This window comes from Coturnix japonica, chromosome 5, assembly GCF_054131305.1.
Source record: "Coturnix japonica strain WE chromosome 5, WE-NBRP24, whole genome shotgun sequence".
Taxonomy (NCBI): domain Eukaryota; kingdom Metazoa; phylum Chordata; class Aves; order Galliformes; family Phasianidae; genus Coturnix; species Coturnix japonica.
Window position 1 is genome coordinate 3670861 of NC_140667.1, and position 12683 is coordinate 3683543.

The 12683-nt window shown below is 38.3% G+C and overlaps 1 protein-coding gene across 3 annotated transcripts in view; it reads left to right on the top strand.

Moving 5' to 3' along the window:
* Positions 1–12683, top strand: part of PRMT3 (protein arginine methyltransferase 3) — a 39756-nt gene that overhangs the window by 16064 nt on the left and 11009 nt on the right. For 2 of the 3 annotated variants that reach the window (XR_014946901.1, XM_015863426.3), the window contains exons 10-12: positions 3266–3344; positions 7991–8178; positions 9311–9397. Coding sequence is in view for 1 of the 3 variants with exons in the window: in XM_015863426.3 (XP_015718912.2) it covers positions 3266–3344; positions 7991–8178; positions 9311–9397 (354 nt within the window). In the remaining 2 variants the exon portion in view is untranslated. Of the gene's footprint in view, positions 1–3265; positions 3345–3768; positions 3834–7990; positions 8179–9310; positions 9398–12683 lie in introns of all 3 variants that reach the window. The other variant, XR_014946900.1, reaches the window with a different exon arrangement.

A 12683-nucleotide genomic window follows, 5' to 3' on the forward strand; every position in this document is an offset into this window, starting at 1 on the left:
GGGAGAAGCATCTTAAATACTACATTGTGAGTAGGCTGGGTGTCTGTATATCAGATACAGACAAATCCAAACGGTATTTCCAATCTACACTTATCATCACCTGAAATGGTTTTTCAGTTGAAAATTTACCTAGATCACGTTATGTTTTCTTCAGGGCTTAGAGAAATTAGCAGGCAGGGAACAGTGATCTTACTTTTGATGTAACAACTGAATGACTGACATGACATCTGAAGCACATATGTTAGAATTAATATCAGGCAGTAAGGACATCTGTGTAAATGTATTCTACTAAAACCAGCACACAAACTTTTGCAAGACAGTGGATGGTGTTTTTAAGCTATGAGCTCTTCTGCTGGTATCTGAATAGAATACTGCTGAAGATTGAGGGCTTGGAATACTGGCTATGTGGATAAATCCATCTGTTGAGATATTTGCATTCTGAAGACCACGGTGTATTCTTTGTAGCAGAACACTAGTGGAGTATTGGTGGCTAGACGTGTGTACTTTTGAGTGCTGCAGGCTGTGAGGACTGAAAAGCCATTTCATCTATGAGCCACAATGTCTTGTGGATAAGAATAGCCAAGTCATAATCTGTTCTGCTTACCAGGCTGATCCTATTAGACCCAGATCTTTTGGCTTTTGTAGGCAAACTGTTTAGAATGTACAAATGGGTGAATCTTGTACCGTATCTCACTGCTAGCCTCATTTATAGAGGTTTCTCTGTACAGGATTGCCCAATAATCTGTTCCAGGGCTGTAAGCTTCTGATGCTCCATCCTCCTTAATCACCTCCAGTTCCAGTCTGATATGGTTGTCTCAAATACAATGTCAGAACACTCTGCATTCTCATGAGTTGCTGGTTTATGTAGTGCTGAGTGATACCAAACATGTAGTATTATCTTAAAGAGTGGAAAAACCAGGTGAAAAAAGGTGGTTTTTCACAAAGTGGAGCAGACTCCATCAGTTGTGTGTCTATTCATGCAAGATTACATTTTATTTTGTAAACCGGAATCCATTGACTAATATATTCTGTGTACCTTCTGGAGCTTTTTATATTCTGTGGTCTGATAGAACCCTTGTAGTTAAAAACTTAAGAGACAGGTTTCTGAGCCAATGGTTTGGTAGGTGCCTTTCATCTTATCACCTGTTTGAGCATTGCAGAATGTTGAATTCTCTGCTGTAGTAGAAGTTGTAGTGATTTCTGCTGTTCTAAGCATGCTCATACCACTTTTTGGATATGTCTGGGTTTCACCAATGAAAGAGCTGCTTATACTTATGAAGTATCGAATTAAAATGGAAATAAACCTTAGAATGATGCAGTCTATTTGAATAATAAAGGACATGTAACATTACAGGATACTAAGCTGTCAAAGTTCTGGGGCTGTTTTACAGCCCTGTTAAAAATGCAAGATATGGATATAAGGGACATATAAGACATCTTTCATGCCTGTTTAGCTCAGCCAGTAGCAAGATAAAATTATTAGTATTCTACTCACAGCTTTGTATCCTAGAAATCTCTTTGTACTCATTAATCATGAGGATGCTAGTATATACTGAAGGGAAAAAGCATAAAACACTGAGCATTTTTGAGGTTGAAACAAGGAAGCAAGAGTGTTGCCCCACAGCATCATGGGGAGAAAACAGGTATAGTTCTCTTTCCAGATCGCACCCCTACAGGTGAGGCAGCAGCCTGTGAAATTACATTCTAAATTACACTGCAGATGAACTCAGCACACAGAGCAAAATGTTTTGGTGTAAGTAATAAATGACTCGATTCGGTACCGCTGACAGTTTATGCAATTGGCAAGACTGCTATATGGAACTGAGGATAAAGGGGGAAGCAACAGCAATGCCAGAGTGGAAGAGCTTGGGAGAAGGGCTGTAAGAATTCCATTGTATTGCTCATTGGAAGGTGTGTTGTAGACAATAGGCATTTCAGACAGGAAGAACTAAGCGAAGAGTCTATCTGTAAAGATGTTGCTTTGTAATTCACTGGCTGCTGGTGTTGACTATTCATAAGATTTGTCCTTGAGGTCACTTTTTCATTTAAAAGCATTTGAAAAGAATTCCTATGAGCCAAAAGCATCGTATTTTTAGAACTGCAAGAAGAGATCTGTGGTTCCAGTCTGTGCTTTCAGCTTGCTGGAAGCATAAAACAGTCTGATGCAGTAGGAGCTCCTGGCCTTTTCAGCCATTTTGCAAATCTTATGCTACTGCTCACAAAGCAGTGATGTTCGCTCTGGGGTTTACTCTAAGGATTTTGTTGAAGTTAGGCAATAAAGTGGGAAAGAGGGCAGGATTTGGATGAAAAGTGTCCAGTAGAGTTCTATCTTCTTAGAAGAAGAAGTAGGATGAGAAAAGGACGTTCCTGTCGTTTTCAAACTGTTTTTTTATTGAACAAAATAGATCAAACAACTGTGGTTGTAGAAATACAGAGCTGTAGGAAGTATATGGGGAAAACAGTCTTCAGATTTGTTTGGTTCCTGCTATTTGGGCTTGTAGGACCGCAAGGCTGGAATCTGGACTTTCTACTGTATTTTTTTGTTCTTCCCTGTTGTCAATCAGTCTGTACAAATCAAGCAGCAGTGTTACAAGTAAAAATAAGGATTTTTCTTGAGGTGGTAAAGCTAAGAGTATCCTGGTTGGATTTGTCTGAATTGATTTGATGTCATAAGAATGTAAATGAAGTGTGTTGTGCTACTCAGCAGGGATCATATTCGAACTTGGAGATAGGATGATAGTAAAACTTTTGGCTGTATATCTCCTTGAAATTTGGAGTTGACTTAAGTCGATACAGTTTAATGTTTTAATAGATATATTAGTTGTATGCAGTGCTCTTCTCTGTCTTGTGTGTTCTGAAAATACACAACTGAAAATCTGGAAGATTTACAATCAGCTGCTCTACTTGAACTACAGTGGTATTGTCTGCTTTAGTCTATACTATGGACTACAACCTTTTCTAAAATTAAGTATAGCACCAAAAAACAAAGCAAATGTTGTGAAAATGGCATTTTGGAACTCAAGTAATCAGTGTAGGTGGATATTTATTGCCTACATTTTGTTGATTTATTGGATATTAGCGGGAATATTTAATAAGTTTTGAAGTAACGACACTCTTGAGAAATCCTCTTGGTGCTGGCTCTTAGCAGGGAGTGTGGTTATGTAAAGACCTTAAACTGCTTTGGTAAGTCTGTCTGTATACTTATTAAATATGCTAAATGAGAGCTGTAATGACGTTTAAAATTCTTTCCCTTGTGTGCTTACAGGGTTATTTCCTTCTCTTTGAGTCTATGCTGGATTCTGTCATCTATGCAAAGGACAAGTACCTGGCAGAGGGAGGCTCAGGTTGGTGTGCATAATTCTTCTAATAAATTTAGCTCTGAGGGGAAACTAAATTAACTCAGAGACTTGGAATAAGCTATGCATGAATGAGAAACTTGCTAGTCTAAATGAAAAATGTTTCCATTAGCACGAGCTTCAAGGCATTAATTTTCTGTATGGATAGTAGAAGAGCCTTAGATGGGGTATCAAGGTCTCATGTTAATGGTGTTTTTAGGATTCAAAGGGCTTGTTTATTCTTAAGCACAGCCTCCCTTCTTCTTTCCACGTGTATCCCTGCATATGGGGATAAAAAACACGCTGGCAGATAAACTTCATTTTTAAGAGCACATTTTTATGTTTTGAGATATTATTTAACTTAATTGAAGGATCTGGATGGTAACTTCAAGCTATAATACTTAATGAGGAATGCTCACTTTTTTTCGCTCAGATACTCTGATGAGAAACAGAAGAAAAGAAGCTTTATTCTTTAAGAAGTTGTACCGTTCAAGTAAGGTACATCTAAGATGAAGAATTCATGATGATGAATTAAAGGAAAAGCAGATAGAGTCCTTCCTAGGACAGTGGGAGTGTGGGGAAGACATGGTTCCGTATGCTGCAAATTATGAATTAACTAATGGAATTCCTTTGTTTCTGTTCAGAATGTTTATCCTGTGCCAGCAGGAATATACTTTTTGTTTGGGGAGGTGGGGTAGTGGCAGAAGAAAAAAATGTTTCTTTTTGAAATAGAGTTCTTTTATCCTTTTAAGTAGATTAGATAGCAACATCTTAAGCGATGTTTAAACGCCTGTAATGCTTTATTCCTTTTGGTTGATTCCTTTGTCAGTATCGTATTTCATATTGACCTTTTCAATCGTAGTCATCAGTCTGGTTTTTTTTCCCCCTGTTGTGCTAACCATGCGCATAGTTAGTTTCACTACACTGCCTTAATGATTGGATTAATGACTATGTAACAGTGTTGACTGCAGTGCTTCACTTTGATTGCAGTGAGCTTTGTATGCTACAGCATGCAAAAAGGAAAGCATTTTTTTATGCATGTGTTTAGCATTTGGTTGAGATTACTGTTCGTGTGTTAAAATAGAGTCCACTTGAACAGCTATCCAGCCAGATTTGGAGTGCAGTCGTGATGTGCTCTGTATGGGTATTTGCTAATCATTTTATATCACAGAATAATTATTAAATTTGAGGGCATCCACTAAAATAGTAAGGAAACACTTTATGCTTAGTTAGTATTTCAACAGCCTTCTGAGTGGAGCCAGACCTCTGTAGAAACTGTGAGAGCATCTTGTTCTCTTGGATCTTCTTGTATTGTTGGTGTATTTGCTAGTGTCTTGAGCCTCAGCAGTTTCCCTTTGAGAGAGAGGGTGTCATTGTTTTGTAGTACACTTAACCTTTGTGGTCTCAGAATGATCTTAAGTTCTTAGCTGACTCTTTTTACTATGTGTACTGTATTCCACTACCAGACTGGGTACTGTCAGGTTTTAAACAGAATGCTGTTTCCTTCAGATGCTAGCTGTTACTGCTCTGCCAGTTTGCATAGCAGGTAAATGGCTGTGCTGAATGTGTGCTGAAATTGATCAACCATTAGCTTACCGAAACTGGTGCTTCTGCAGCATAGATGTACAGCAGCAGTAGTGTGGACGCATCCAAATCTGAATGAGCTGGAACGGTGAGCTCACCCTGAACTTAACATCTTAACAGAGAATCTCCTGAGCTCTGCCATAAAGATTAATTCAGTCTGAAGCCTCTTAGCGTTACTGAACCAAAATGGTTATTTACAGGGGCTGTTTGTAAGCTGAGAAAAGCAGTAGGAGTTACTGTGATTTGGCCAAATCCTTCCTGAGGCAGGAAGAGAATCCTGATTCCCAGGTATGTGTCCAGTCAGTCATACCATGGTTATTTCAGTTGAGACTACTGGCATACTGAGGAGGATTATGCCAAACTGTCTAGGGTAATATGTACAGTATACAATAGCTTTATTTGGGCATGTAAAATTCTTGCTGCCTGTGACCCATCTGTTCATTCTTTAAAGCTGTTTATTTGCTTGAGTGCCTATTTTTTCCACGTACTTGATTGCAGTGCACGTCATTCAGGAGTGACGTAGGAAAGGCAGGTATAGTTCAAAATGTAATACTGTTTGCACATTCATATAAAAAAGATGGTGTATTCATTTGGAATTATTCCTGCATATCCAGGGACTACTGTCTTAACCTTCCGTGTCCTGAAATTTGTGAGGCATTGCTAAGGGACAAAGGATTTCCCATTGTGTACTGCTCACCACGTGAGCTGCTGGTAGTGACAGATGACTTCAAGGCACTGAGTCGAGAAGGACACAGATGTCGAAGCGATGAATCTGAGAGCATTGTGGAGCATGTGCTTTTGTCCAGTCAGCATTTTGGGCAGCTCATCTTTGAGAAGGAATAATTACTGAATCATAGCCTTCCTCAGGAGAGAAAATGACAACACTGTCAAGACTGCACAGGAGGGTGTTATAAAGCTGCAGGAAAAAGTGGGAGACTTTTGGAGGATCGGGGATAATAATTGAAATGCAGGTTGAAGCAGGTGTTTTTAAACCTTGACAAAACTACTGCTTTTGCATGATTTAGGCTTATACTTGGATAACATGCTCACGTTCCCAGTCAAACTTCAGTACAGTGTATGCTTCTGGATGTGACTGGGTTTGCAAATTTAGCACTTGATCTATCACTGCAGTCTTACCCATGTCTTCTTCATGGAGGATGGATTTATTTTTCTGAGGTCAGACCAGGTTTAGTATGCTTTTCTTGTTGTTCTGTTAGTGGAATAAACAAAAATTATCAATTAGGCTCAGGTAGCAATATTTATCTCTTTGCTTTTTCTATTTTGCTTACCCTTTATGGGATCAAAGTAGTTCCACTGCTCACTGAAGGATTTCTCATGCAAATAAAGAGATGTAATAAAATCTGATCGAGGCCCCACTGATACCCACTGATATATTTCACACTTGATAGGCTTACTAAGCCTTTTCCAACACATTCTGTTAAGGGAAATGTGAGCTAGTCTAAGGAAGGAATGTCATAGAGTGTTTTTTGTTGTTTTTTTTTTTTGCTGACAGTTTTGTGCGTAGTTTCTCCACATTTCTGTATTTTCTCTGGATCCTTTTTCATCCCTTTTGTATGCTCTCACTGCATTCCTTGCATCCTGTAGTCACTTAATGTTGTTGTGTCATGCTTTGTTTTAGTTTTCGGAGTGTCCGTGTCTGCTCTTGGAGCTTTGGATTGCTTGTTGATAAAGCAAGTAATGCATTTCTCACACTAGTAAGCAGCAGTGTGAAAGCTTTGAGAAGTATAAATCCCTTATTGGTGATCCTAAAAGCTACTTTCAGATGCTTCTACCACCAGATGTTGATATCTCTCCATGTGAAAAATAGCTTCTTTAAGGAACAGTTATCTTGATAACATGTAAAAGGTTTTTTGTTAGGTTAAGCATACTCTCACAGTATAACAGGATAATCCCAATTTACTGTTTTTATCCTCAATATTTCACAAGGCAAAAAAAAAAGCACTGCCTTTTCTGACCAGTGCTTTCTCCCATGCTCATTTGGATAAGTTACAATTTCAAGCAGAGCTGAAGATGGAATTAATTTTACAGTTCACTAGATTTTTGGGGGAGGAAAAGAGAAACTTAGCTTTAGTTTTACTAACACCATCACATTGATGTACCAGTAAAAAAAATAAGGTGCTTAATGGGAAGCATTTTGCTTTAAAGCCAGGTAAAATAAATACTAAGTTGTGTGACTTGGAAATCTTTAAAGCTCTAATGGAAAATGGGAATTTCCTTTGTGGAAAGAAACCTAACTTAATACAAGCTTTAAAATGAGCTTCTCTTAGTATTCGATAACACTTTAGACAGCCATATTTATAGCAGCTGCTCTGTCTGTCTGTTCCAATCAGTAGTGGGTAAGGAATTGATTAGCTTTCCTGTAGGAAGCTCTTAAAATGGCAGGTGTCGGCTTTCAACTACTGTTTGGAGAAGCTGTGAATAGATGGGTGTTCTTAAACATTATTGCAAGAAGGAAGCACAAATGTGAAGATAATGCAAGAATGATAGGTGTCAACCTAAAACTGGGGGGAAGAATTGGTGAGGAGGTTGTCTTCTGTCACTTGGGTTCCTGTCATACTGTTTGGATACAGATAGAAGAAGTTTCTCTTATTTTTGTGTACTTGCAAGTCATTTTCAGATTGTAAAGCATATATCAGCTGAACACAATAAGAAACAGGAACCAAATACCTGAGTATTTGCTTTTATCTGAAAATAAGGTCTTTTCTTGCTACTGCAGATTCCTCGTCTGAATTTTCCTTTGGGTATCTATGCAGGAATTATTACATGTATTTCAGGGTAGTCTCTGTATAGAAGCTAGAATAGGATGTTCCAAAATATTTTCATCAAACATGAAAATTTCCACTTGAGTCCTGGCAATGGGATTCAGCAGTAAATACTGTCGTCAGAATAGTGTGTCTAGTCTCCTCTGTGGACATATACATAAGAGAAAGCAGCAGAAAAAGTCTTGCCTAAGAACTAAGTTTTTTGTCTTTTTAAATGTTAATCACTTAGAACAGGAATGATGCATGCCTAAAAATGACATTTCACTCTTATGTTTGTTGTTGTTACAGTTTATCCTGACATTTGCACCATTAGTCTGATAGCTGTAGGAGATATGAATAAGCATGCAGAAAAGCTACTTTTCTGGGAGGATGTTTATGGCTTTGACATGTCTTGCATGAAGAAAGCTGTAATTCCAGAAGCTGTTGTGGAGGTGCTGGATCCAAGCACTCTTATATCTGAAACCAGCATCATTAAGGTACTGTACCAGATTCTTCTTAATATTCAGTAGTCAGATTAGAAGTTTCAGTTTATTATTTGTGGGTAAAAGAAAATATATATGTAGACACACTTGGGGATATCAAAGATAAATGCTATAAGGTTCTTAATGTGAAAACTCCAGCACTCTGACCATTTAAAATAGACTCAAGTCAGTGCATGTGCTTGTTTGCTTGGAATTACAGTACAAAATTGTAAAATTAATGAGTTGAGCAACAGTGGCCTTACAGGTAAATGGTTTTAATCAATAGCCATTCCACAAAACAAATAGATGGTGTTTTTGAGGGAAAGATTAAAAATGTTCCAATTCATCACGAGCTTATTACAGACAGTATCTTAATGTGCTTTCTCATATTAGCTAGTTGTTGTTTTGAATAGTTTATAATGTAATTTTCAGGAAGGAAGATATTCCCTAAAGAAAGACTATGTAACATAAAGAAAAGCTGACTAATAATGTACGGAATGCTTTGTGTCAACACGATATGACATTCCTGGATAAAGCATTTTAGCTGAGTATGTAAACTAAGGAACTTCTTACAGTTCTACTTGTGAAGTTCTTCTTTCTTCACTAGGAGAGTGGTTAGGCCCTGGAACAGGCTGCCCAGGGAGGTTGTGGATGCCCCGTCCTTGGAGGTGTTCAAGGCCAGGTTGGACGGGGCCATGGGCAGCCTGATCTAGTAAAGGTGTATGTTTGGTGGCCCTGCTAGGCAGGGGGTTGGAACTTCATGATCCTTGAGGTCCCTTCCAACCCGGGTCATTCTGTGATTGTGATGGATTTCTTTTAATTAACTGAAAACTGGTTTGTTGTCGTTGTTTTTTAACCTCTAGTATTTGATACTTGTTTATTTAAAATAAATACATTACCTAGTACCAAACTATTACTTCTCATTATCTCTTGAATTTGACATCTGGGAGAAAGGATCTTTTAGGTACTTTGTTGATCAGTATGCATGTATAGTTGGCTCTTCCTACTTCTAAAAAGCCGTGTTAATATTGCCCCTTAGAGACTGTTTGTACATGAAAGTAGCTGAACAACCTGTAAAGATCATCCAAATAGGTATCTCAGTTTCTGTTAAGTACTGTTACTGACAGAATTCCTGTATTCCTTTCAGCGTATTGACTGTAATACTGCATCTACTCCTGATTTGGAATTCACATCAGAATTCACCCTAACAATCACAACAACCACGATGTGTACAGTAAGATTTTAATTTTTTCTATATGGTCAATAGAACCTTTAGTTCATGCACTGTCTGAAATTAAGCTTTACTTTGCATTATTCTGTGCCTTGAAACTTTAATTTGTGCATCACAGAGGTGTGATGTGAGCCCTTTTTCTAAAGACTTTAAACTCCTGTAGTGTGATGGCATAGTACAGTATGAGGAAGAGAAGTATAATGTACAGAAGGGGAAGCAGGGTTCTGTAGCCTGGGAGGAATACAGGGCTGTTGTCCATGTGTGTGGAAACAGAATTAGGTTAGGCAGGGTACAGATGGAGCTGAGCTTGACAACGGGTGCAAAAGACAACAAGAAGAGGTGGAAGCAGGTCATGAGCGGTGTCCCTCAGAGGTCAGTTTTGGGACTGGTGCTCTTCAACATCTTCATCAATGACTTCAGGCTGTTGAATCTTCATCTGTTAGGTCTGTGTAATGTGTTTGCCTTGGAGGGTTATGTGGAGTAAGGCCTAAAAATGTTACTGATGTGTCAATACAACAAAATCTTTTTTCCAAGGGCTAAGATAGATTGAGGTTGACTGGGAATTTTTTGGATAACCAGACCAGGAACAAGAAAGGGAAGAAGTTTTGGCACTACATTGACTCTAATTTTGTTCTCTGTCTCCAAGATGGGGTCCTTTGGTATAAAGGAGAGGTTTATATGGGCCCAAAGTTGTACTGACCCTTCTACAGTCCTTTCCATCCTGTAAGACAAAAGTAGACTCCAATTACTTTGTTTTATATTGTAGATTTGGATTTGCACAAAGCTTAAACTTAGAAATATGTTTAGTCTTTGTAGAGATATTTCTAGATGTACAGTTGAGGAGGAGAGATGGGAGGTATGGAGGCAATACAGTTGGGGTAAAGATGAAGTACAGATAGACAATCTATTTACACTTTGTGTGTGTGTGTGAATCAGATGTGGGATTCCTCTGATAGACACAAACAAACTCACAACAATGTCTTGGATGCCCAAGTCCAACTGGTTTTGGATGGGTCTGTATATTTCACACTGCTGCATTTGTCACCACAGGTGCAGTACAGCAGGGTGCATGTGAATTTGTTGGTGTTTTAGACTGAAATTTTCCTACATATGTGATTTAAAATATTAATTTGATGTAGTAAGTACTTAAGTGACATGTATCACCAAATTAAGTAAAGGCACAGTAGTATCTGTGATGTTATTAAATGAAAATCTACTGATTTTATTGCTCATTCAAAAATCCCTCCTGTTGCTAATCAGTTGTAAGTTCATAAAATAACTGTTGTTGCATAGGGGCAAGGTCAGCTTTGATTTCTGACTAAGCTCTAATGGAATCATGGGTTAATTTACTTGTCCACTCCTTAAATAACTGGTTAGCAGATAGAAATTGATCCAAATTCTTTGTCATCTTTAATGCTTGAAGAAAGTAAAGTAGTTCATTTAAAAAAAAAAAAAATCATTTTTCTTCAGCAATACATGTTTACAAAAACTTGAAGTTCTGTTCTCCAGACAAATGTATCACTATGCTGTGTAAATCCAGATACAAACACACCTGTATTTTGCAGCTTCTGGGGAAGGGAGTAGGTGGAAGAATGGTGTGTCTGAAAATGTGCAGTGAATGCGGGTTTTAAAAAATGGTCAGAACTCTGCAAAGTATTTTGCTCTTCATCATTTAGGTTTATTGACACTTACAGAGAAATTTCCACTCTTTCTATGATGAATTGTAGAAGTTTAGGTGGGGGTTGACAGTTCATCCATCATATCAGGTTGCCTAACCTTGCAGCAAATGAACAATACAAGTCCATTATTTATCTTGAGAATTTTGCAGGAGGTGCTTTAGGATTGCAATTTGTCCTTTGAAAATAACATCTGATGTTTTTCTGGTTTGCATCTGCTTTTTGTTTATACCCAGAATCATGAACATAAAATCATAGAATGGCCTGGGTTGAAAAGGACCACAATGATCATCTAGTTTCAACCCTGCCATGTACAGGGTCACCAACCACCAGATCCAGCTGCCCAGAGCCACATCCGGCCTGGCCTTGAATGCCTCCAGGGATGGGGCATCCAGACAACCAATTCCTAATCCACCAAACTGTCTGTCCTTGAAATCCATACCTCTCCAATTCAGAGAGAAGGATGTGGTGAGGGACCATGTCGAAGGCTTTGCAGAAGTCCAGGTAGATGGCATCTACCTTTCCTCCGTCCATCAATGCTATCATTCCATCATAGAGGCTGCTGGATTGGTCAGAGAAAGTCTGACCCTGGTGAAGCAGAAATAGAAAGCCGTTATTTGGACTATAGTGTGTGGGTTGGCATGTTGCATCATTCCGAGATACTACAGTGGGTGTGCAGTAGACTTTATTCTTTAGAGATGTATTAGCAGCATGGAAAGCATTGTTGCTTTTGCTAGAACTGTTTTTGCAGGAGCATGCACCATTGAGAGGTAATTTAGCAAGTATACAGAGCAAGGAATTATAGCCTTAGCTGGTTGCTGCTTGCAACATAGTGCTAATCATTGAAGAAATTAACTTTTAGCTGGCAACCTGCTGCTTCTTCCCATCAACCTGTTTCCATTTCTGCAGTGACAGACGTTAAGTAGTAAAAATGGACAGGAATCAAACTAATAATGCGGTCTCTTTACCAACTAATTAGTGCATTTACTTTCATTATGACTAGGCGCACCCTAAGGACTTCCAGGAGAGGCTGCCCTTCTCATTTCAGTGGTGAGATGTTTAATATCTCTGAAGTCTCACCTTAGTTTGTTCTCAGGTTTTTTTCCCCCTTTAATAGATACTATTTTTTAATTGTTCAGTTTCAGCTCAACAGAGAAATTGACCTCTTCTTAGTTTATTCATACTCGGTTCTTTTGAATTGCTTGGTATGTGGTGCTTAGTGTTTCAGAAGTTATTTTTATGGTGGGAGAAGTCTAAGCTTTCCTCAGAACAAGTATTCATGTTTAGTTTTTTCCCCCCATGGCTTGTCACTTAACATTCTCTTCTTAGTATTATCCTAGTGGTGTTCTAGAAGTAGTAAGATTTCAAAGACTGAAGATAATAAAAGCACTAAGCAGTTGTTTGGTATCATTGTATTTAATAGACTCAAAGCACATCTAAGTGCATGTTGGTTTTATTTCAGTCTTGCAAAGATAATTGCCAAAAATAAATTTAATTAGTCTGTGAAAGTGTATTTTCGTGGTAATGAATTAGGGTTTGTCACTGCTGATTTTAATGAGACATCTGGCTAATATCAGTTAGTAGATGCTGCTGGGAAAATATTGCATTAATTG